At 40.0% G+C, this 26,173-nt stretch overlaps 2 protein-coding genes across 9 annotated transcripts in view; one reads left to right on the plus strand and one right to left on the minus strand.

The window, feature by feature from the left end:
* The window catches only part of LOC111150671 (vasohibin 2), a 39,032-nt gene extending 32,826 nt beyond the window's left edge, over positions 1–6,206 (plus strand). For all 5 annotated transcript variants that reach the window (XM_022508195.1, XM_022508197.1, XM_022508196.1 and 2 more), the window contains one exon: positions 3,093–6,206. In XM_022508195.1, coding sequence (XP_022363903.1) covers positions 3,093–3,162 — 70 coding nt within the window. In that variant the 3' untranslated portion in view covers positions 3,163–6,206. The remainder of the gene's footprint in view (positions 1–3,092) is intronic.
* On the minus strand, positions 5,829–25,531 carry LOC111150670 (angel homolog 2). 4 transcript variants are annotated; one of them, XM_022508191.1, is made up of 9 exons: positions 25,386–25,531; positions 22,900–23,228; positions 17,904–18,160; positions 17,169–17,238; positions 15,602–16,023; positions 14,560–14,686; positions 14,093–14,150; positions 10,726–10,889; positions 5,829–8,945 (listed from the first exon to the last, which is right to left on the minus strand). In XM_022508191.1, the coding sequence occupies exons 1-9, from the start codon at positions 25,442–25,444 to the stop codon at positions 8,794–8,796; spliced, it is 1,638 nt and encodes a 545-aa protein (XP_022363899.1). In that variant the 5' UTR covers positions 25,445–25,531; the 3' UTR covers positions 5,829–8,793. The 4 variants fall into 4 exon arrangements, with proteins under 4 accessions (XP_022363899.1, XP_022363900.1, XP_022363902.1 ...); XM_022508192.1 differs by lacking the exon at positions 25,386–25,531 and adding an exon at positions 25,239–25,288; XM_022508193.1 differs by having other exon boundaries at positions 8,884–8,945; positions 10,726–10,812.
* Between the last annotated feature and the right edge of the window lie 642 nt (positions 25,532–26,173).

A 26,173-nucleotide genomic window follows, 5' to 3' on the forward strand; every position in this document is an offset into this window, starting at 1 on the left:
CGTCTTACTGCTCGGCCTCTTCAGTGTCCCATCTTGGGGGCCACGGTCCAACCATCACTTCCACAAGACAGAAGAGAGAGCAGGAGAACCCAGGAAGGGCCCATGCTCGTTGTCTTGGGAAGAGCTGTCTGGTAAACCTTCATGTCAATCTCGGTGGTTACAATTTAGTCTGATGCCTGACCGGCTTCAAAGAGGCTGGGAGAAGTGGTTTGTGTTCTTGATAGCTCCGGGCCCAGCTGAAAATCGGGTTTTTACTAAGGCAGAAGGGGAGAGTGGATGTGGAGGGCCACGTAACAGACTGCCGCACAGAGATCATTAAAAACATCAGATAAAGGAAAAAACCATTCACTACGAATTTAATTTATGTTTGGATAAAGAGTATATATATGGTCATGTAGTTCTACCACCAGGAAAGATAGTGTGGAAATTATATATTTTCTTTCCTTTTTTTTTTTTTTTAAGATTTATTTATTTGACAGAGAGATCACGAGCAGGCAGAGAGGAAGAAGCAGGCTCCCAGCCGAGCAGAGAGCCCGATGCGGGACTTGATCCCAGGACCCTGAGATCGACTTGAGCCGAAGGCAGAGGCTTAACCCACTGAGCCACCCAGGCACCCTGGAAATTATATTTTAATCGCTCTAGGAAATGTCCCCCCTATTTAATCCTATTGTAAAGTGAGGAATGGGGTACTTCAAACTTACCCTTCGCCAAGTGAATTTTTTTGATTGCTGAAATTTCTTAAAAGTGTGGCCCATGGAGGAGGGGAGAAGTAGATTTGCCTTTCTAAGCACATTTGCCTTAGGGTGATGCTAACTTATGGGGAGTCTCCCTGAAGAAGGAAGTCCCATATTAGCTGTTTGAAGAGATGACACACCTCACGCAAGGAAGCAAAACAGACTCTATCTCAGGCTTTTTGAAAAAATGAACTAGAGGGACCCCTGGGTGGCTCATTCGGTTAAGCCTTTGGCTTAGGTCATGATCCTGGGGTCCTGGGATTGAGCCCTGCATTGGGTTCCCTGCTCAGCAGGAGCCTGCTGCGCCCTCTACTTGTGCTCTCTCTGTCAAATAAATAAATTTAAAAAAAAATAATAATTGGGGCACCTGGGTGGCTCAGTGGGTTAAAGCCTCTGCCTTCGGCTCAGGTCATGGTCCCAGGGTCCTGGGATCGAGCCCCGCATCGGGCTCTCTGCTCAGCGGGGAACCTGCCTCCCCCCTCTCTCTGCCTGCCTCTCTGCCTACTTGTGATCTCTGTCTGTCAAATGAATAAATAAAATCTTTAAAAAAAAATAATTAAAAAAAAAGAAAAAATGAACTGGATACAAATGGACTCTGAACCAGACTTGTCCACAAGAGCCCTAGTTCTCTCCACGTTAGTGGGCTGAGGGCGAGGGCAGAGATATAAACTTAAGTTTGAACCCTCAGACTGAAGCGTGCTCCCTTTAGCTGCCAGTTCAAGAATGGTCCTCACTGTGGCCCCTAGGGTCCACTCCGCCAGTGGCTCTTTGGCTAGAGAATGGCTGATCTCTAGGGCACATATGGCTGGAGGACACCATCGGCCCGAAGGTCGGAAGGCTTGCGCGCTCTGGTACAGTGAGCAGGGATTTTCACGCAAGGAAGTCTGGGGACTTCTATCCTCTGCCAGCCGTATTTGTCAGCATCATCGGGGCACCCTCGGACCACGACCAGAGACAGAAAGAAACGAGAGGCATGATTCCTGACCAGTAGAGCAGGGCGCGTGGTCCCTCTGAGAAATCAGCTTCATGCAACACAAAGATGGGTAGGTTCACAAGTTCCTTAGCAACGCCAAGGAACAAGTTAGGGAAGGTTTCCTGACCACTTCGAATCATCAGGTTCAGAGGGGATGTTCATAGGCTGTTTCGAGAAAGGGAGGGAGGGGTGGAGGGGAAGGGAGGGAGAGGAGATGAAGGCGGGCAGAGAGAGAGGGACAGAATGCGAATATGTAGGGCAGTAGAACTTTTGCCAAAATTTGAGCCTCGTGTCCTTAAGTGGCCCCCCGATATTAGCTATTGATTTCTGGCTCTGTCAACACCACATGAGTTGGAGCACTTTCCCGCCAGGGGAAAGCTATTTGCTAGGAGGAAACCCTTCAGAGGATAAACCAAGAAACTGTTATATTTTCATCCTGGTCTCTCTTCTTCAAACCCTTAAGGTTCATGGGTAGCCTAAAAGTACCTTTACTCTTCTGATAAAAATGGCTGAACATGCAACTTTTGAATTCGAACTCCCTAGCCATACTGAACCTGCTTAATTAGGTTTAGAAGCTCAGTTCTCTCTTATCAGAGAAGAAGTGGAAAAACTGTGAGTGAAGTCGGGAGAATGCGTAGGCGTACTTTTATATCAGGAAATCATTGAGGAAATGTCTTTAATGAAGACAGGTGATGTTTTTACTGATTTTCTTTTTTCAGCCTGAAGTACTTTCTGACATGATCTCACATAAATGCTTATTTGTACTTAGGAAAATGTATTGAGGGAGAACAGAGGATTTGTCATGGAATGATTTTCCACACTGACATGCTTTTTCAGATGAGTTGTAAAGGATTTGCCCCGATTTTATGCACTGGGGCCTGGAAGAGTAATCCTCCGTCAGAGAGAGCCGAGCACCTCTCCTTGCGAACCTGGCACCTGAGAGGACTTGTAGTTGCTGGGTTTCCCCCAGGGCGTAAGCATCAGGAAGCCCAGGTTTCAAGGAGAGTCCGGCTGAGGTTTTTAGTTCTACTGGACTACATGTGATTTGTTTTTAGATCCTTGCAAGGTTCACAGATACTGGGTTTCAGAAGTTAGAGTGTGACCGAAGGCAGGCTTCAAGCTGGACAGACTCATCTGGCAACCTATCAGGTTTTTTTCAGCTCTACCTTGAAAAGCCTGTGAAAATGTTCTCTACATCCCATCAGAGTGGACTTGAGAACACGAGGTCAAGCTGGGAACCAAGCCTGGGGAGGGGTGGGGTACGGCGGGGCGGGCTGGGGGCAAGCACCTGAAGGGTCAGGAGAACAAAGTCAAGTTCTCCGAATCAAATACTAAGTGATCTTTCTCCATCCCCTCCCTCTCCCCCACCTGCCTTTGACCTGTAGGCCCGCACTGCCTGAGAAGGTGGCTGACCTCAGCACGCTGAATGAGGTGGGCTACCAAATCCGAATTTAGGCAAGCCATATCAGCCAGCAAGAGGGCTTCCGTGGTGCTTCTCTCTGCACTTTACCCCAGCATCTTCAGGAGGAACTGCAACTATTTATTGAGAACCTGTGGATTTTATTTTTAAGGATTCACTTGGACATGGATTCGGAGTGGGTGGTAACAATTATCGTTGAAAGTCACCAAGGGGCGACCATGAAAAGGCTGAAGAAACCCCACTGGGGTTGGACTGTCCCCCTCACTACAGATAGAAAGGGTCATATGTAACTGTAGTTTTCTATCTTCCCATTGACCTACTTTTATTTACTTGCTTTTGGACATGATGCCTCCTCACCAGTAGTAAATGTTCCTGAAACCCTCTCTCCCACTTTTGATATAGTAAGGTAACTCAGCCAGTATTAATGTCTTTTTTCAGCAATAACAGAGGCAAAAAATGGTGGGATTTTTTTTTTTTTTAAGCAGTCAATATTACCTCAGCATCTTGACATCAGATATGCAAACTTAATGGTGTTTTGTTTTTTTATATTCTATTTGTATTATTTCCCCAGTACTTCCAATGGGGATCTCCAGAAAGTTTGGAATTTTTTCCTGGTGCACACATACAATGGGATTAAGGTATTATACCAAGTGTTTTACTAAAAAGCACTGAAATTCTTCTGGCAATACGGGAAACTCTTTTCAGGACCTTGGAGTTACTTCTTTCTTAAAGCATTCACTGACAGTGGTTTTTGTTCTTTCAAAACAAAAAGCACGATCCGAAGGTAGTCTGTGTTCTGTCACTAACATTTAAACTTTGCAAACTCCAGCAAAAAAAGCACAAGAGGTCACGGCACTGTGACACACATTTAGCAGTATTGCAAGGACCTCCGGCAACCACACACTCAGAAAGGCAGAGGCCAGGAGTGAATCGGCAGTCTTGAGAACCAGATAACCTTTCTGTTCACGTCCCATCTGCTTTTTAGACTCTGAGTCAGGCGCTGGTTCCGAGAACTCACTGTTGTCAGGGAGGGGTCCTGATGTCTTATATTAAGACCAAAGGTGGCACGGTGTGATCCCTTTCCAGTCCCTCTCTTTGAAGTACCACTTCAGTCTACGGCCATACCACCCTGAACGCGCCCGATCTCGTCTGAAGTACCACTTCATGACTTAGGAACTGGTATTGGAAAATGCGATGAATTAAGAGAAGCAGAAACTTCTTTTAAATGGAAAAGTCTTCAGGTAGAGGGTTCTACCTTCGAGCGTGACGGAGTCCGTGAAGGACAGTGTGTCTGTGTAACTTCGGACTGCGGGCCGCAGAGAGGAGCTCTACCCGGCAAGTGTGTACGTTGTCACCATCAAGAGTGTGCTTCTGTTTCGTCTGTTGTAGCTCGGCGGCCATGCCAACACAGGAGGCCAACTCGCAGATGTATGTGAAGTCTGCTAGTCAACACAAGTGTTATTTCAGTTGCCAGGACTTCCTCCCTGGCTTTCTTTGCCTGAAGGCGATTTTAGAAAGGGGAGTAGAAAAATAATCTGCTCACTGAGACTCTGTACCAGTAAAACCACAGAAGGTGACCTCATCCCTCGGCCACGTGCATGTGCGCTCCCTTTACGCTAAAACTCAGTGGCATTAATGGAAAGTGATTATTTTCTTGAAGAAGGAGGAAGTTTAGCATCCTTTACGGGAAAAGGACCAAGTAAGTGGACATCTCAATTACATTAAAATAGAGAAGTTAAAAATTCTGAACTAAAATCACTCTCTTTAAGAATAGTATCAGTTTGAAAAAAAAATAGTATCAGTTTGAGTTAAGATGAGCTATCTTTGCATCTCTTCATAAGGCAAACTCATTTGCAGCCTCATGACCACATCTACTGAAATATTTGAGTTGCTCTAAAACAATACTGACTTAGCTCTCTCTGTGAAAAATAAGATATGTGTATCTTATGTTTGCCAATCTGAAATTTTATTATCGCTAATAGTTCACCATTTATACCACGGTGATCTTTCTAAGAGCTTAGACTAGGATTTTCCAAATTTTACTTAAGCACTGTCCCATCCAAAATACAGAATGTCACTAGCTGCAGAGCCCCTTTTTTTCCCACAAAAAAGGGTAAAGAATAGGAACACAAACTATTCTAAGACGCTGACGTACAAGCCTTAAAACCACCGCTGGTTTGGTGATTCAGTTAGTAACCTGATTTTTTTCTTCCACTCCCTTCTCGATGGTAAGATTCAGTCCCCCAGAGCAAGGGTTAGTCACAGAAACATAAAAAGTAATTTAAAATGCTCTTAGTTTTCATTCTAGCTTTATTGCCTGTGGAATTATGTTGATTTCTAAAAGATCTGAGAAAGGTACTGAACTCTTCCATTCTAGCGCAGGAATTTGATTAAGATGATATTTAGGCAGAAACAAAACCAAAAAACCATGACATGATTTATTCCCCCCAAAATTAATTTTAAAACTGGCTATTATTCAAAAAATAAAAAATAAAACTTTGAGATGAGTTGAATCTAGTTTTTAAAGTTATTAGTGCAAGAGAAATTTTACGCTTAAGCCATTGTGGGGATATATGCAAAGTTTAAATGGATGACAGAAATCTTGATTTCAGACTCCATGTGCTGTTTTGAGTATGTATACTTTATTTCAGAAAGTGATATTTAGTATTTTCTATACACTTTGAAATCATGAGCATTTCACTTTTTCTAAGTCAATTATTTCATAAGGATTTTATTAATAGATATTGGTAAATAGAACTTTGGAAATCTTAATTCTGTATTCTTACTATACCCAAGGCTTTTGTAAACTATAGTTTTATGTACAACCTTGTATAGTTTTTTTGACACACAATTCAGAATCTTGTTTATTCTCTTGGACTTTGTTCTGGCCAATACATTTTTTTTAAATCTTTAAGGAAAACTGTGATTGTTTTAGTGGGTATTTTTCTAAGTAAAGGGAAAGTTGTATAATGGTATTTTAGAGAATGCCAGATAAGTGCATGTTTCAAGTTAATGTTTTTCTCATCACTTGTATGTTTATACACAGCATGGGACTTTAATAAAACCATCCTGGAAACTTAAGGATTGTTTTTCTTCCAAAAATGTATGTAAGAGGGTGTGATTTATTTTTTTCTTGTCCTTTTACTACATCCTTGTCCTAGTAAACTCATTTATCACTCCCTCACCCTTATCTTCTTCCACAATTTTCAGACTCTGTATTCAACACTATTCTGTTTTGCCACATCTGAATTCACTTACATGTAAGCATCACTCTAAGCAATACAGGCTTTAGGGTAATGAAATAGTTTAGAAGGACAACAGCCCAGTGGACACACTTAGCACACCTATCACAAAACCTCCAGGCACAGATGCACTAGAGTAATAACTTATTAGGTGATTCATAGAGACGAAGTGCAAATGACTTCTCTGTTTCCCCAAACTCTTGAACTCTCTGGATCTCTAACTTGGATTTTTAGGAAAGCAAAGGGTTAAAAGCCGACAGCTGCTAAATTCCAAAAAAAAAAGATTTCAAACAGGCATATTATCTTGATATCAAAAGGTATCGTAAAACTGACATTTCTTACTCCACAGTATCTCTTTCCATTTTAAAACTTGGCCAGTACAGCACTTCGGCCTGGGGGTGATTTGGCTTCAGCAATTAACCAGATTTAAATGCTTTTTGGCAGGTAAATACAAGGCTCCAACAGAGTTACCAATTCTGACCAAAAAAAGTAAAGACAAGTGGACAGTTCATTTTAGTGGAGCTTCAAAAACCTGTGAGAAGGTTGCACTGACCCTTTGGCCTCCAGTTCACAAAATACTACGTCCTATATGCTCAAGTGGAAAGCATTTTTATGGATTTATTCTACAAAGTGAAGCACATGAAAAGGGCCTAAAATTAATATATTGATCAGGACATAAAAAATTAAATTTTCACAGAGGTTTTCAGAGATGTTAGTTTAGCAACAATGACCTATACACAAAGTTATCTGTTAATAAACTCACATAACACAAAGGAGTAACTAATGATTTTCATTTTTCTTCCCCCAATATTAAAAGGGATTAATTATACTATTATTTGATGAGGACAATGTCTGTTAATTAAAGCACACAATATTCTGCAAACTGTTACTAGAAAACGTGGAAAGTCTTAGAACTACAGTTAATACTGTAAGTAAAAATCCAAAAATGTGAGAAATTAAACATTTAAAAATACTTGCTTATTATCATTTTTCATAGGTAAATCCTCATAACCTACACGCCTTGTTCAGGTAGTCATTTGATTTCTTTTCTCAAAAAATAACTGTAGTAAATATACTTTAGTACAAAAACCTTTAAAGTCCAGGACCCGGAGTAAATACTGCTTTCTAATTTCAGAAAAGGCATTCTATGAAGAACACCCGTTGTAAAAACTTCTATAATTCAGTACAATTGAATATAAAATTACTACTTAGTAAAAATGTGCATCATTTTTTGATCCTAATGTCTAAAAAAGAGGACACATTAACTTTTTTGTTTTAAAATGTTTGAACCAAACACAGAGCGCCAACTGTGGGACTCACTAGACCTGCTCTTGACCACTTTACAAAAAAATGTCAGCACCACGTCACACTGCTGCCTCATTAGGAAAGAAAACAAAGTAACATCTTAGAAACAAAACCACTAAGACAGTTAAAATTACTAGTTAGGAGTATTAGGTCTCCAAGTTGGTATCTCCCCACTAGTTCTACGGGCTTCCTAAATATCTGAGCGAAACCAAAAGAATCTTATAGCTGCCACTTTGTTCTAAAGACAAGTTTCCTAATAAAATAAATTTCCACAGAACTGGTTCAGAAAAATAAAGTTTCTCCTCCGACCCGGGGATCTCTTCTTGAAACTGAAGAGAAAAAAACAAACAAAAAAGCAAAACCCCCCACAAACTGCTAGGCAAACAAAGGCATTCTAACCCAGTCTCTGCCTCTCTCAGGCATGCTGGAATGGTCTGCCTGTCACAGGATGGAAAGAGGGCGTCTGTAAAGCACTTCAACTCTTAGTTACAGTGACCTCCATCTCCCAACAAAATGGAGACATCGTCCACGGCTCAGGAGAGGAGTAAGACGGATTAAGCAATCTGTACAATTCTAAGAAGCATTATCAAGCCCCCTCAAAATCAAACTAAAATGGTTGGTTGGACACTTGTGAGCGATTTCTGAGATGAACTAATTAGGACTCAACAAACAGATGGTCCTCACAATGAAATCAGGCCTTCTGGAAGGGAAACGAGTTGTGGTTTGCACGAACTCAAAGATACTTTGGATCCACCATAAAGCTTGCCAAAAACATCAACTGAAATTCTTTACTAACTAAAGAGGATGCACTATGTTTAAAAATCACTGTCAACTTTACTGGGATTTAGAATAAAAAATATTTACAACTCTTTTACAATAAGGAGTAAACGTTTAGATCTCACTTGTCAGGAAAATATTTTTTCGGTATTACAAAGAAAATTGTTGTAAACTTGTTTCTTCTGGTATCTGCTTCAAGCATTTAACACGACCTCTTCAGAAACTCCACAGCATAAAAATAAACATGCAAACTCTCAAGAAATATTTTACATTTTTTGAAAAAGAATATAAATCGGAAAGTATATATACATATATATATATGTATATACAATCAAAGAAGAGTCACAGCTCAAGTCTGAATTTAGCCAATAAAGGTAGATGATCTGAAGAATTATTTTCATTTGGAAGTCCATTAACAGTCCATAAGTCTTGTTCCGTAAGGAGTGATAGTCTGGCCAGAAGTTTCAAGCCACCAACCAGAGCAACCTCAGCTCCTACATTAAGGAAACACATGTTTAGAGAAACTGTGTCAACAAGTCATTGTAAATTAATCATACAAGTCCTTCTTCAGAACCTTCTAGAGTCTAATGGGAAACAGCTTTTAGAATATGATTACATTTCATATTGAGTTATAAGCTAATTATAGTTCTTAGGCACAGCAGTTTCAGATGTTTGGGTTTTTTTCCTGGTTCAAATTTGTTTTGAGTTCTGCAAATAATCTTCAGAAGAAAATATCAGAGCAACACATAAGTACGTTAAAGGTAATTTGAAGGGCACCTGGGTGGCTCAGTTCAGTTAAGCATCTGACTTCGGCTTAGGTCATGATCTCAGGGCTGAGAATGAAACCCCCACTGGGGCTCCACTCTCAGCAGGGAGCTTGCTTGTCCCTCTTCCTCTCCCTCTGCCCCAACTTGTGCATGCTCTCTGTCCCGAATAAAATCCTTAAAAAATAATAAAAATTAAAAAATGAAGTAATTTGAGGGGCATCTGGACAGTCCGGTCAGTTAAGCCTCCGACTCTTGGTTTGGGCTCAGATGGTGGTCTCAGGATTGTGGGGTCAGCTCCATGGCGGGATCCAAGCTCAATGCAGAGTCTGGTTAGGATCTCTCTCTCTCTCTCTCTGCCACTCCCCCTCCCCCATGCTCACACACATGCTCTCTCGCTCTCTCTCTCTAAAAGAAATAAATCTTTAAAAAAAAAAGTAATGTGAGATTGATGACTACATAAGAAATTAATCAACTATCCCACAGCTGTATAAACCAGACAGACCCAGCCACAGCTGAGTAGGAAGTTTACAGGGTGCCTGGAGATTAAATTAGTATGCACTGGTTCCAGAGTCAGTGCCCACAGTAGAGTCAGAGGATCTGCTGTTAACCGCACCATTTGATATGCCGGTCCGTGGCACACTCCTGCCACCTAGTGAACACTTAGAGCATGACAACTCCCAGACCCTGACTACAAATTCAAAGCAGCAAGCCTATTTCATAGACTTGATCTTAGTTGGGGAGGAGTAAGCCATCCAGAGTATTACTAACAAGGTTATCCTCAGTAGGAAGGAGAAAACAAGCAGAAGAAAAAAGGAGAAAAGAAAAGTAGCACAAAAAAAGGGGGGGGGGATCAGAAAAGACAGAACAGCTGCCCACATTTTGGACTTGTGAAGTTTTCTGAATGATATTCTCTGACTTCCAGTCATTTTAAACTGCATTCTGTTCTCCACATTAAATCCTTTGGTTAATATGTAAAACCTTACTTTCACTGAATCGTACAAGGAAAACTGTCTTATCACCTCTGCTTTTTGAAACCACATATTCATATAATGGACTTCTCTTTCCAGAAAGATCCAGAGTCAACGTGACAAAACTGTCCATTGCTGGCAATACAACAAGGTCCTCCCACGAAGGCAGTATGCGTTAGTAAAATTTAAGTACAAAACTACCTGATGTTGCTGTCACACATATACAAAAAGAAACCCAGTAAATTTACGGCAAATAAAACTAAAGGGCAATACGAGAGACCCGTAACTCGGAAGCTGACTGGCACTGTAAGGGGGAGCTAAGGATATAATTCTTAGGCGATAATTTGCTTTGAGGTCCTTCACTGCTTCCATGTTTTACAGGTGATTAACTGATTTACTCAAATACATTACCAAAAAAACCTTTTTAACTTTTAAATTTAGAACGTCACCTAGACGTTTAGCTAACTTTCTCAAACTCAACCCTGGGGTTAGACTTACTCTCTTCTCAAGCACTGTGTAAGATTACATGTATTCTTTACCTGGCTGCCTGGCAACATCTTCCTTTTCGGCAGAATAGAAAATATAATCCACAGTTATGGCACTTCGGGAATGACAAGTGGTCACCTCTGGAATTCCAGTGTCAGGAAAATAATGTGAATAAACAGAGGACAAGCTGAAATGGTGCTGTAAATTTGAAGATAATCTAAATTGAAAAGAAAAATTGCTTAGCATCCATCAAAGTTTTTCTTGATTTTTAGAATCCTTCCTGTTTAAAGCACTTTCTCATTTAACTTCCAGACAAAGCTAGACATTCAGACAAGCGTTATTTAGACAGACCACACCACAATTTGGCATTCTGTTCATTCATGTGGTGATACCCGAAACCCATTATCAAGGCTGTGATACGTGGGGTAAAAACGCAATTATTTACATATTAATGTGATTTATTATTAATTAAAACATATTTGAGAGGGGCGCCTGGGTGGCTCAGTGGGTTAAAGCCTCTGCCTTCCGCTCAGGTCCTGATCCCAGGGTCTTGGGATCGAGCCCCGCATCGGGCTCTCTGCTTAGCGGGAAGCCTGCTTCCTCCTCTCTCTCTGCCTGTCTCTCTGCCTACTTGTGATCTCTGTCTGTCACATAAATAAATAAAATCTTAAAAAAAAAAAAATTTGAGAGCCTGCATTTCCTAATAAATATGCACTCTAAAACAATTTATAAGTTATTTGTTGTATTTTTAAGAAAAAAAGTGGTCTTTATGAATGTCACATAGAACCCATCAGACTTTTGGGGCACCTGGGTGGCTCAGTGGGTTAAAGCCTCTGCCTGCAGCTCAGGTTGTGATCTCAGGGTGCTGGGATCGAGCCCCACATCGGGCTCTCTGCTCAGCAGGGAGCCTGCTTCCTTTCCTCTCTCTCTACCTGCCTCTCTGCCTACTTGTGATCTCTGTCTGTCACATAAATAAATAAAATCTTAAAAAAAAAAAAAAACCCCATCAGACTTTTGATGTCAGACGGGCTATATTTTTCTATGATTATTCTTGCTATGACATATCAGATAATTTTGTACTGCATCCTAAAACAGCTTCCATAATGGTTTCTATTTATGTCATGTTACAAATACAAGTGCTGTAATGAAGAATTTAAAAATCATTTCCGATAAATACATCTTAAAAGTTTAAAGATCTTTTATATTGTGAAAAAAATTTTTTTAAACTTTTTAAAATTCAACATTTAACTAATACCTACTAAGTTTCAGGCACTATCTTAGGTGCTTAAGATACACATATAAAGAGAGTTTTTAAAGAGCTCAATGTCAAAGAACAAAGGTTATTCTTTCCAAATAACCTTACTTTCCAGTTTTAGCAATGTTTTATGTCTAAGGATTTATATTTACAATATTATTAAATGTAAAGTAGGTTTTTCTCAAACTGTTCTCTTACTATCAATTTTTTGGTTTATAGATAATAAGTTCTGCATATAAGCACACTACATGTATATACAGATAATTAAAAGTATCTTATACCTCATTTTGTTATAAAAAGATTTTAGAATTGGTCAAAACCAAGTATTTGTTAGATTTGTCTTTTTATTAATCTTACTCAGGGAGGGCACCTGGGTGACTCAGTTAAGCATCTGCCTTTCAGCTTGGGTCATGATCTCAGGGTCCTGGGATCGAGCCCTGCATCAGGCTCCCTGCTCAGCAGGGTTGGCTTCTCCCTCTCCCTCTGCTCCTCCCCACTGCTCGTGCTCTCTCTCTCTCACACATGCTCTCTCTCTCTCAAATAAATAAAATATTTTTTAAAAAAATCTTAGGGGGATGTCTGGGTGGCTCAGTGGGTTAAGCCTCTGCCTTCGGCTCAGGTCATGATCTCAGGGTCCTGGGATTGAGCCCCGCATCAGGCTCTCTGCTCAGCAGGGAGCCTGCTACCCCCTCCCCCTCTCTGCCTGCCTCTCTGCCTTCTTGTGATCTCTTTGTCAAATAAATAAATAAAATCTTTAAAAATCAAATCTTTAAAAATCTTAGGGAAGTTTTTACTGTATTTGAAAGGTTTAATCATGAAGTTTTAAATATTCTTTTTTAAAAAATCCAAAAACTGTTGCTTCCTATCTTACTAGGTTTTTACATGAGATAATATTTTCTCAACATAGTATACAAAATAAAAACAAGACTGAGAAGCAGATAAAATGAGTAAGAGGGGATTCTAATTGGTCCCTAAATGCAAATGTTAAAACAAAAATTAAAATTAATAAAAGAGTCACAATATAAAATCAAAACATTTTAAGAATCTCCCAAAGAGGGGGCGCCTGGGTGGCTCAGTGGGTTAGGGCCTCTGCCTTCGGCTCAGATCATGGTCCCAGGGTCCTGGGATCGAGCCCCACATCGGGCTCTCTGCTCAGCGGAGAGCCTGCTTCCTCCTCTCTCTCTCTGCCTGCCTCTCTGCCTATCTGTGATCTCTATCTGTCAAATAAATAAATAAAATCTTAAAAAAAAAAAAAAAAAAAAGAATCTCCCAAAGAGACAAGATTTAAATCTCTATCCTGCTGTATTCACATACATCTATTTCTCAACCTTAGCCCCAAATATTCATGCTTCTTTACTAATAATAAGGAATCTAGGCATCTTCACCCTTCCACCTTTGGTAACTTTTCCCTGTAGTTCAAGAGTTATAAATACTTATGTAAATTATATAATTTAAATATAAATATTTATACTGGCATATTCTTTTTTGGATCAGTTCTCCTGCAGATTATTTTGAGACGTAGTAAGTCAAAGGAGGCTAAGCATTCTCTTGAAATCTGAAAGGTATTTTCCTGTGATCCTGAGCTTTGTTTAACATGTAATAGCAGGAGTGCCCAGGTAGCTCAGGGGGTTAAGCCTCTGCCTTCGGCTCAGGTCATGATCCCAGGGTCCTGGGATCAAGCCCCACATTGGGCTCTCTGCTCAGCAGGGAGCCTGCTTCCCCCTGTATCTGCCTGCCTCTCTGCCTACTTGTGATCTCTGTCAAATAAATAAATAAAATCTTAAAAAAAATATATGTAATAGCAATGTATTTCACAGTACTAGCTGGTCCAGGTCCACGGACAGGCTCTTCGCTATAAATAACACTGCTTAAGCCCTTACTATGAACCGAACACCAAGCTTTTCATGCTTTGTCTCATGCAGTCCTCCCAAGTACCCGAAGTATAGACAAGGAAACTGAATCTCAGAAATGTTAAGCTTCTTGCTCAGAATCACACATCTAAAATGTAGCACAGTTAGGAACTCAGGTCTATTTGACTGAGGAGCCAGCATTCTTCACCGGCATGGGAAAACATCCTTTTCATTTTTTATCCAAGTGGTTTTTGAGAAATAACTTTTTATCCAACTTAAGTCAGTAAATGTCTACTGTTATTTTCCAGAACTCACTTTTCAGCTGTCACTAGGACCTCTGTTTTGTCCAGCTCTGTCTGTGTCAGATCACTGTCTATAGGAACAAAGAGAAATATATTAAACTTTCAATATATTGTTCTGTTCTAGTTTTCCATAGAGTAGTCCTCTTACTCTAGGAATGATATTCAAGACATGTTTAGTTTAGATAGATGCCTAGTTAAATGTTCCATCAGGGAACCTTTATGTTTTGATGGTCTCCATAATTAGCAAAACTGAAATGCAAACATATCCAAAGCAACATGCAAGTAATTCATGCAGATAATTTTGGAAGGTCAACTTAAGAATGGTAAATTTAGAGTTCATTAAGAAAAGGACTAAGCAAGTAAGTATTATGTTTTTTATAATTCATCCCTGAGATGTTATCCCTTGAAAAATTTAGTTTTATGTCTTCAAAGGGAACACTATTATCAAGGAGACTGCCAAAATGTACTACGAACACTTACCTGTCTTTTCTACTTTTGGTAACTGCTGTACCTCATACACACAGTTCTGTGAGATACCTAGGTTTGGGGGCCAAATGGGAATAGATAAAATTCTTTGTCCCCGTGAAGACTGTTCCTGGCCAGATACCTAAACAAAATTTCAACAGGTATCTTAAGTGAATAGATTTTAAATAATTTCTGTATTGAAAAGTTTATGTCTTAAATAAGAGGAAATCCAAGAATGGCACTACCCATTATTCATCATAGTAAGTGATTATTTGTGCTTATGAAATCTTGTTCAAATACAATTCAGAAAGCAGTTACTATTGACATAAAAATGGCAATATTTTCCTTTCCTGTCACTCTAATTGGGACATCTATATGGTCTATAACTTTGGACTAATACTGCCCTTCCTTTCTTGTAATTATATTAATATAAAATCTTACATATTTTATATAACTATTAACTATTATTTAAAATACTAAGGGAGATCAACTCTTACAAAATTTTAGAACTATCACTCAAACCTCAGTGGTGGAGAGTTTATTTTGGTTAAAATCCTGAAGATTGAATGATGTGAAGTAAGCAACAGAAAGCACAATGAAGATAAAACATGGGATATAGTCAGCTAATAAATTAAAATATTTAGCATTATGAAAAGGAAAATGTACATAATAAAGAAATACTAAATTACTATTTTGCCAACTATATTGCCCACATCCAGCATTCAAAATTCTATTACCTGCCCCCTTATGAGTAGTTCCTTATTTACAAAGTATTAACGTCTATCAATGCTTTTATTTTTCTGCTTCTCCCCCACTTTGGATTTTTTGCTACCTGCCAACTCCTCTAAGCAGAATGCTGCCATAAACAGATGGAAAAGATGAAATTCAACCAACTGAGCATCATTACTTATTAGGAGTTGGGGAACATCATCATAGCTTGGTAAAGCAAGGGTACTGGGAACCCAAGGTTTTCAAACAGCCAGTGATGACTATCCTTGCACTACGATGAACAGAGAGACTAAGTCCGCCTCCTAATAATGACGAAGCAAGCACTTACCTTGCCAATGGCAAGTCCTTCATAATTCAATTTTCCTTCCTTTATAAAACTATAGAGCGGAGAACCAGGAACAGAATTAAAGTCACCACACATAACGATAGGGCAGAAGCTGCCATCTTTCTGATGGGCAACACTGGAAATCTCTGCCAGAAGCATTGCCAATTGGGTCAGCTTAATATCACCTCGCCTTGGGTTATACAACAGATGTGTGTTAGCTACACAGATCACAGGAGAGGCAGCACTCGGAATTTTGGGCTGCAAAAGTAACACTAATCCAACATTGTCTCTATCCAACAGAGGAACATCATGGCGGTAGAATTCCACTGGGTTCACCGATAAGAGTGAAAACTTGGAATGTTTGAAGCAGATGGCACAGCCATCAGGTTTCCTTCCTGTCCGCATCTTGTATTCACAGTGATAACCTACAAGGAAGAAAGAAATTTAACACAGGGTCTGCCATATAAGCATATATGGCAAAACATAACTCTCCTAATACCTCTGAACAATATTTATCAAAGTGTCTTCTCCCAAGCATTAATAATGCAGGATGTTAAGTTTGAGACGGGGTCTAGGTCCTAAGACTGGGTCTCTTTCCTGGCCGACTCCAGTCTTAAATAGGCTAAAACGTGCATGATCATGGTCTCATTCCCATCCCAGTTGAAGTCGTGACAAAGACAGTAAGGCCTTATAATCATCTACACTGCCCAGCTCCTCGACAGCCCATCTCTGACCTTTCTGCCTCTGACTCTTCCCTGCTTGCTCAACTCCCCACACATCTCACCACCTGCCTTAAGGCACTTCTATCTCAGGGTCTCTGCTTTGCTATTTCCATAGTCTGGAAGGACAGAGACTTATCTATGTGGCTCACTGCTAGATCACCGCAGCCTAGAACAGTACACAGGATACAGCAGGCGTTCAAAAAATATTTGCGAAGAATGAATGAAAAGTAGGCAGCATCTCTTAAATAGATGAACTGTTTCTCGAAGTGTTCATTCATCAAACAGGTTTTTAGCTTCTACTCGTTTGTTACTGGTAGACACTGATGTTATAATGATGAACCAGACACAATGGTCCCTGATAAGGAACTTGGAAACTTGGGGGTCTAGTGGTGAGTAGAGCAACTCCTGGAAAGGAATCTAATTAAGAGATTCTTACATACTTTTCTGTTTGAATTAAAATTATCTATCAAGAGGTGCCTGGGTGGTACAGTCAGTTAGCATCTGACTCTTGGTTTTGGCTCATGTCGTGATCTCAGGATTGTGGGATCGAGCCCCATAGCAGGCTCAGTGCGGAACCTGCATAAGAGTCTCTCTCCCTCTGCCCCTCACCCCCAAAAGAAATAAATCTTAAAAAAATAATAATAATAAAAAAATTATATATCAACCCAAAAATTCCCACTTAAAATACCTCAATCTTTTCCTGACCTTTTGAAATGGGTACTAAGTTTTTTCAAAATTAAGACTTTTTTCTTTGCCTAAATACACTATACATCATTGTTAGCATGTTATACTTTAACAACACACAAATCTTTCAAAGTAAATCTGGCTAAAATAAAGTTACATTGTACCCAAAGATTCCAAACTTGGCCTGATCTCTGCTCCATAATGATCTTCTTGAACTTCTTGCAAACAAAGTACCTTGGAAGGAAAAAATGGCTTGAATTAAAACAGAGAGCAAATATGAATTTTCTGATGCTTTCATCTTTAAAAATAGGCTGCTAAAATTCTAAAAACCTAATGAAAGTTGAAATAAAAAGACTTAAGTCTTTTTTCTTGAAACTATCAAATTGATATTTCCAAATTTGATCAGTTCCCAAAAACCTGGCCTTTAATTACATGGAACTCTCTCTCTTACCATCCAAAACTGGTATTTCCCAAAAGAAGTATTTTAAATTTACATGTTGGAATTCTTTTTCTTGAATTACAAAGTTCTTTAGTACTAAATCCTTCTAGTCCTTTCTCAAGGTGATTTCTTTGAATGTATCTAGATTTTTAGAGGAATGACTTACATTTTAAATCAATGGAAGTACTTACTGAATATTTAATACACTGCCAGTTTCTGTTTTCAAAACTGACTGGCAAGCAGAAATTTTTGGATCTTTTTTGAAAATTTAATGATTATTTACACCAACAACCATTCGCAAATGATGCTTTGGAAGTCACGATACATTGTTAAAAACTGTTCCATCACTATATTTAAAACCATCTTCCCTTCTTAACCCACAGACAAGAGGGGTAAAACCCATTTAGTTCACAAATGAACTTTTCTTATGCGAAGAATTTTGATGATATTCTGCACTTACATCTGCATCAAAGTGTTTAATTTCTTTCAGGATATTGGGGAACCTAAAACTCCAGTGTAAAACTGGCCGCCGGCAGTGTCTATAGAGATGTGAATTGTCTTCCAATAAATCTTGTGAAAGTATATTATAGGACATCACTGAAAAGTCAAACTTGTCATCACTGTCTTCACATTTGGGGTCAACATTTTTGTCTCCTAGGATCTTCGTCTTGTCTTTATTATGGTTACATAGATATTCCCAATGTCGTTGTATTGTGCCTGTTAAAATATATTGAACAAAATATAAAGAATTAATGAAAAATGACCAAATACTTTCCGGCATGAGTTTTTTCTTGCCTCTTAAAAATTCCCACAGGCAATGAACAGAATGTTTTCCCCTAGGAAATGGCAACATAGCGCTATGAAACTGGAAGCCGGCATCAAATTGATTACGAAGGCAGTAAAATAATACAACGACTGACCAACAGGTATAAAACAAGATTAAAAGGAGTTAGCAGGTCATTTTGGAGATTGAGAGAGTGTTAATAAAGTTAAGACAATATAGCTTCTCACTTACTTACGGTTAAGAAGTGGCTCTGCCAGACATGCTCAGCAACTTCATAACCATGATAACGTACAGTTGACCACTGAACAATGCGGGGGTGGAGGGGAGGGTTAAGGGCACTGCACACTTGAAAATCCGCATAAAACTTTTGACGCCTTCAAAACTTAACTACTAATAGTCTATTGTTGACTGGAAGCCTTACCAGTAACAAAAAGAGTTGATTAACACATAACTTGTATGTTATATGTATTTTACACTGTATTTTACAATAAAGTAAGCTGAAGAAAATATTTTCTTTTTATTTATAAATTTATTTATAAATTATAAATTTACTTTATTATATTTATATTATAAATTATGTTTATTATATTTATATTATTATACATTTATTTATAAATTTATTAAAATCATAAAGAAAGGGGTGCCTGGGTGGCTCAATGGGTTAAGCCTGTGCCTTTGGCTCAGGTCATGGTCTCAGGGTCCCGGGATCGAGCCCAGCATCTGGCTCTCTGCTCAACAGGGAGCCTGCTTCCCCCTGTCTCTCTGCCTGCCTCTCTGCCTACGCAGAGAGCCACGCAGTTCGACTCTTGTTCAAGGGTCAACTGTATTTGTATGTCACAGTTGGCTTTTCAATAAGATGATTTCACACCGTAGTTTATTTCCTATTAGTAAGATAAGATTATCAAATGATTAAGCTCTAGAAATAACTCATCTCAGAATTCCGGTTTAGACATGAATGAAGGATGTATGACGGCAATATATGGAAGTGTATTTAGTGAAACAATGCAGACAAAATGAACAGAAGAAATCTTTTTAATGCACACCAAAGCAAACGTTGAAGATAACATAGTTGTAGAACGCTAGTCAATGACAAGGGCTGGTTGAAGAACCCAGCATGCGGCATCCAGAAATGTTTTACATTCTGCAAAGACACATGTACTTGGGCCCAGTGATGAAAAAAGAGAATCAAAAAGCATGAGATTTTGCAATTACAGGCAGTCCTCGACTTAGAAATGACCTACAAACACACACACAAACATACATACACATGCCCCTTTGATCTTATCTTCCTCACCCCACCATGAAGGAGGATACTCTCACTGCCATGGAAGGCATGAAGAAAAATGTGGAACTTTTAGAGATTCTAGGAGCTCAACAGAAGGGGAAAACAAGACATGGGAAGAACTTGGGAAAACAGATTTGGAGATCGGTTTTCAAGCAGGAAAAACCTCAGCCCTAGAATATCTCCCTTTTCCTGCATGCAGGTTTTCACTTTACTGGATTACAATGCCTAAGATTCTACCAATTAAAAATTAAATTGAGGAAAAATAATTCTATACATACGGGGAAAAAAGACCAAAAGTGAAATTTTAAAATACCCTCTGGTAAATGAGTTTAATAAGATTGCTTTTCTCAAAATCTAAATGCTGAAAGCAGCTGCATGGAAGGAATAGACATTTTGACCAGAGGCTAGAAGAGGAAGATTATTTTTATGAATATTGAGGTCTGGGTGGATCAGGGGTGCTGGAGACTTACGATACCATGAAGGTACTAAGAGCCTGAGGAGAAGGGTTAAGAAAAAAAGATGGACGGAAAGAAAACCAAACCAAACCAAAGCCATCTGGGATTAAAGAACTTAGCCTGGAGCTTGTCCTATACCCAGGAAAGGGATGGAAACTATCCCCTTCTGCATCCTTCACTGAATATGGAGAATCCTACCTGCAAAGGCCCGGAACTACAACTAACTGCATTGACTCCATAGGACTACTCTGAGATTTGTAACAGTTTCCATGGGGAAAACGGAAACAGATGGTCAGCAACTGATTCTCAAGAACTAATTACCCAGAACACAATTCATTCATAAATTGGGGACTGTCTATGATGGTTTTAGCCACAAATCATAGTCTTTATACGTATACGAGATGCAAAGGGCTCTAGTCATGCAAACACAACGCAAGCGACCATCACAGTTACAGCACTACCCTGGTGTCACCACCACATTAAAGTATGAAAGATGAAGGTCCAGAAAAGTTGTGCATATTTTCTTGTAAAACAGGTGTATGGAAGGGCACAAAAATGCACTGAGATTGTATTGTCCTGACAAGCGTTTGTAAGCCAACTCTTTCTGCGGTTACATTTTGAAACATGTCATGACCATCAGCTCCTGGTATACTGGGGCTGGGATGATGGGGGTAAATACGTATTTTCTCCTGACCACACTTGTTTTTAATAAACATACAGGTATGTGTTTGAATGCTAGGGTTCCATGGAAGACAATCTGAAGACGATTGATAGAGATGACAGTCTTTGGCCTTCATACACTTCACAACATCAATTCACACTACAAAAGCTTATATACCTTCCATGTCAGGAGGAACAAGGTGATCACAGCAGAGAAGACAGATGAATCAAAGAAAGTAAGCAATAGGCCTGATCAGGTTTTTAGGGTGCCTAATGAAAAAGTCATAATTGTGTCACACAAATCCTTCAAATGCCACTTTAAAGTGACAGGCAAGTTAGAAGGCTGTTCTCTTGATGGAAAAGTATTAGTGAATTATCGGAAGTCACAAATATGGCTTAACGAAGAGCATTTTCCTTATTCACAATACCTAGGAAGAACGGACATATAAAGAGTCAGGTCGCAATCAAAGTTTATCAGTATGTAAATTGTAATTCCCCAAGTGTTCAAGGGAAAACAACACCATCACGATTTTCTGAGTACCTACTATGAAGCCGACAGTGTATTAGGCACTTTGACAGGTCTCATTTCATCCTCAACAGGCTTTCAAAGTAGGCATTATTTCACACAAGGAAACCAAGGAGCAGAGAGGTCCTATGACCTGGCCAAGTTCACACAATTAGTGGTGGAGCAGAATGAGAGCAGGGAGTGGTTCCTGAGCCCAGGCTTATGGCAGCATGCCACAGCTCCACCTGACAGCACAGCAGATGTACCAAAGGCTAAACCGGAGAGCACTGACCTGATGAACAATGAATACGGAAGGAACAGTAATCTCACGACTTCATACAGCCCTAGATTTATAGGTTATGGAGTTGATTGTCCCTAGGAACCTAATTTTAATGTTTCTAACACCTTTCATTCATTCAAATGAACATTTGTTGATGAACACATGTTGTGCTCAAGTATTATACAAATAGATTTTCACTTTCGGTGCTTAAAATTTCTACTCAAATGTGTAGCAGAATTTCTACTTAAAAGAGCCCTAAGTAATCTTCAAGCTAACCTAGCTCTGACCTCCAAGTGAGACTCACTTTGAGCATTTTCCTTTGACAAACTTATGTGAGCTCCCTACACATGAACACCTACACAGTCTATTTCCAAATATCTTCAGAGGAATTATCTTCACTGAAAACCATAGCTCAGTAAGAACGACAACTCAAAATTCTACCAAGATGATTCATATACACTTTGGGGGAGGAGCAGGGCTGGCAGCACAAAAGGAGTCTCGTGAATTGTTTGGAGTGAAAAGAATATGACAAAACTAGAAATGATCAACATGTTTAGAAAACAATTATTTCTTAAAGTTGATTAAGATGTTGTTCCCTTATTAAAAGATAAAACTTGGGACACCTGGGTAGCTCAGTGGGTTAAGCCTCTGCCTTCGGCTCAGGTCATGATCTCAGGGTCCTGGGATCGAGCCACATTGGGCTTCCTGCTCAGCGGGGAGCCTGCTTCCTCCTCTCTCTCTGCCTGCCTCTCTGCCTACTTGTGATCTCTCTCTTTCTGTCAAATAAATAAATAAAATCTTAAAAAAAAATAAAAATAAAAGATAAAACTTCCCATAGTGTCTCAAGATTATAGCAATAGAACCCATTATGAGAAATATACTGAATAAGCTAAAATCTTATTCTGTAAGAAAATATCTTTCATTTATGATTGTGTCTATTTAAGAATATCTTTTTGTCTTACACAAAAAAGTTAGCATTAAACTGGCTGGCTCAGTTGGTAGAGCATGTAATTCTTGACCTTGGGGTTGTTAAGAGTCCCACATTGGGTGTGATTACTTACAAATAAAATTGTCAAAAAAATAAATTTAAAAAACCCTTAAATTTAATTTTTTAAAATAGATATGTGGACTCCCAAAAACATATACCAATTTCTAGGAAGTCTAAGGACCTCTGTTTTACAAACAATGGATTTATTATTCTTAAATTAATGTTTTAGTTTAGTCCTATATTCTTTCCCAGTCTTATTCTCTCTATATATAGTTTCTTCTATATTTACTGCCAGAAATACATAATAAAAGATAAAAATAGATATAAATAAAGACTTAATTTTAAAAAATCATTTCCTTTTTCCTAACAGAAAACTACTGGCTGAAAATAAATACTAAACCCCTACAAAATCTGAAGGAGGTTTTAAGGATTATTAGAAAGTAAAGTTTTAATAATTCTATGGCTTTTATTTCTGCACCAAGATAAATGTCACCTTTACCTTGGTGTTTTCTTCGTTTTGATGAAGGCTCATCTCCCTCAGAGTTCATGATGTAGTAACTAGAGAGATGAATCAAAGAGGTCTGGCTCAGGTTGTCAGGTCTCCAGTTCCAGTACTGAAACGGAGTTCTAGACTCAAATAAACAAGGTGGTCTCCAATTTAGTGAAAAATGCCTACTACTGAAGTATGGGTAAGGAGCACGAGAATAATGTCCAGGCCACCTCATACAACTAGAAATATGTCTGTTCCAGCAACACCTTTGCAGATTCTCCCACGGTGTCGTCCAATCTCTGGCCAGACTCTTCTGGTGATGGGGTAACATGGGGTATCTAAAAGAAATAAATACACTCCTTGAGGCACCACTATTTGTTCACGCTATAGCACCCAAAATCCAAACCTGTTTCCTCAAGGGAAGATAATGTCTAATATTTAAAATCTGACTTCTAAATCATGAAGGATTGGGGGGGGCAGCTATGATTTAATTATTAGTAGCAACATCTCAAAACTCTCCCTCAGCACCTATGAATGGCATTCGAAATACTTAACATAGAATCCACCAGCCTCCCAAAATACCACACACGCTTCAAAAAGTCCTCAGCTCACCTGAGAGATTAACCAACCATCAAACTGGTTTTCAGAGTAGCTTTCTAATATCTAATAAACTGTATGGATAAATAAAATCCACAGCAAATGTAATACTTGATTCAATGTAGAACACTTAAGCTGAATACAAGGAAAGCGCATCTCTCCTGCAACTTGGGTTTGGAGTAGACAGAAATATGCTTCTGAACAGTTTTTTATAGCAAGATTCCATTTTCCAAATATCTGCATAGCTAAGAAAACAAAAACCTATCCCAACTTCACAAAATGACCTCTCTTGCTAATCAGTAGGTGGATAATTTATTTTTTCAACCTTCATTTTTTTTTTTTAAGGCATGCTTCTCCTTGAAGGAAATGAAATGGGATAGCGATTACTTATTAATAATTCACCAGTACTTCAAACCCAACAGCACCAATTTACTGATCATCCAAAATATATCCAAAGTAGTGTTACCACTAACTTGAATAAATATGTTGCTCTCAGGCTCTCTTAAGAAACAATGCACCTTAAGCACCATCTTCTTACCATACTATTCTGGCAAAATTTTGGATTCAGAGGACTTCTGTCCTTTCCTAGAACTTATTAAAGGTACAATTCCAAGACAATGTTAATAATGTCCACTTTTACCACTGAAGAAATTTTGCTTAAACTGTATTTACCGTTATTTGACTTTTATATATTCATTTTAAAGGCATTTAAATTTTTATGATATATTTCTGTTTATGTATTCTCAAATTGTTCTCTAAATTCAACTTAACTGTAAATCTTTAAAAGCATGACATGGGCAGACTATTCTGCTTTGTGACAACTCTGAAAGGCATAGAGATTTAGGTGCTCGCTCCACACTTTTTCTATCCTAACAGGCCATGGTATTGAAATACAATACTTGTGCCACAAAACTTATTGTCTATATTCACAGTAACTTATATAGAGGTCTTTTTCTCAAGATGATGAGCTCCTTCAAGACCAGAGCCTTCTTACTCATTTTAATTCTGGTCCCTCCTTAAGTGCCTAGCACAGTGCCTGGCACACAGCTGGTACTCAGGAAAACACTGCTGAGCTGAATTGTGATCCAGCCCCCGACTGTAGGAGATTAAAACCAGATCCCCATGACTTATATAATAATTAATACAGTGTTGTGTTTCCCAGGTGAGGTACACCAGTCCATTTCGCATGGTACACAATAAAACTTTTTGATTTTTCACATCTAAGTATTTATTAGAAAAAGCCCATAATGAGTACGTCAAACCCAAGATTTCGTGGATACTGCTTAGGGCGACGCTAATACAGGCAGCATTACTGAAATGCTTTAAAAAAAAAAAAAAAAGTCAATTTCAAGAAAAAAATGTAGTACACACAGGTGTGGAAGGAGAATCTGGTAATAAACCGTAAAGGCTGGTATACAAATGACTGAAGTGTGAGACACACTGACACCACAAACAACAAACCCCCGGGTGTGCGTGCGACGCGCGCGCCGCCCTCGGGGTCAGGCCGCCCGGGGACCTACGGCGCGCCCGCCGCCTCCCCGCAGACGCTGGGCTCCCGGCGGGTGCTGAGGCCTGGCAGAAGGCCCGCGACCCGGGGGCTCAGGCTGGGTCGAGGCAGGGCAGGGGAAGTGGGCCGAGGCTCCAAGGCCCAGCCGGGACGGAAAGGCACGAGCTCTGCGGGCGATCCACCGCCCCGAACCCGGCCCGGTCCCCGTCCGCCGAGCGCCCCGCCGGCTGCGCCCCGGATTTACCTATCCCTCGGGGTCTCCGGAGGCTCGTCCCAGCGGCACCGCCGCCCGGACCCTCTTCCTCCTCCTTCCTCCCCCAGCCCGCCCCGCCCCGGGTTAACCCGGGCCGCCCGCCTCCGCTCCTCCCTCCTCCCTCCCAGCCCTACTGACCGGCCTCTCCCCACCACACAGCGGCCGTAGCCCCTCCTCACACAGCGCCACGCTTCCATCTTCCCCTCTGCGGGCGTCCAATTCCCGGGCCCGGGGCTCAACCTCAACCTCTACACCCGATCGGGCGGCCGAAAGCACCAGGGCTTCCCCATCACTAGACGTCGGGAGTCCCGGCCGGCTGCAAGGCATGCTGGGAGGTTCGGGCTCGCCCGCCGCCAAGTCCCCATCTTGCGCCGCGAAAGCCTCCGAATTGCTTCAATCCCGAGTTGGATTCAAGTAGCATGCGCAGAGGGTGGGGAAGCCTGCGGAGCCATTTCAGAATAGGGCAGACAGCCGACCTCTGCCTTAAAGGAACAAGAGCTAACCTAAGGGCTGAACAGCTTTGTGAAGGCCTGCGGGAGGGTACGGGGTGGTTGCGTGAGAGCAAAGAAGAAAAATATATATATATGTTTTAGCGTATGTTTATGATGATCTTGGGAGATTCGAAAGGCGGATGCCCGAGGTGGAGAAATACCCTTCTCTGTGTTCCCGTAGAACTGTGGTACCAGGGATTTTTGCACTTAATTTTGTGGGAGCACATCCCCAGGGGTCACTTTTAAGTGTCTGTGTGTGTTGTGTGTGTCTTTTCTCAAATTTAGTATAGGACTCTAGATTATTGGAGAGCATTATTTACGCGGAGACTTCCGCTTAGGAAACTAAAGAAGGAGGAATCAACTGGGGAGATGAGGAAAGGGTACTGGGAGGCGGAATCACTGCTTTTGTAGCTTCTTTGGGAGAGCAGTGGAGTA

The sequence above is a fragment of the Enhydra lutris genome, unplaced genomic scaffold, assembly GCF_002288905.1.
Source record: "Enhydra lutris kenyoni isolate GAN:26980312 unplaced genomic scaffold, ASM228890v2 scaffoldscaffold24, whole genome shotgun sequence".
NCBI classification, from domain to species: domain Eukaryota; kingdom Metazoa; phylum Chordata; class Mammalia; order Carnivora; family Mustelidae; genus Enhydra; species Enhydra lutris.

Coding starts and splice junctions, on each gene's coding strand:
- LOC111150670 (XM_022508191.1), bottom strand. CDS start 25,444: ATGGAAGCGTGGCGCTGTGTGAGGAGGGGCTACGGCCGCTGTGTGGTG. Junction 18,161..22,899: donor AAAACGAAGAAAACACCAAG/GTAAAGGTGACA, acceptor ATATTTTAACAG/GCACAATACAACGACATTGG. Junction 14,687..15,601: donor AAGGACTTGCCATTGGCAAG/GTAAGTGCTTGC, acceptor AATTTTGTTTAG/GTATCTGGCCAGGAACAGTC.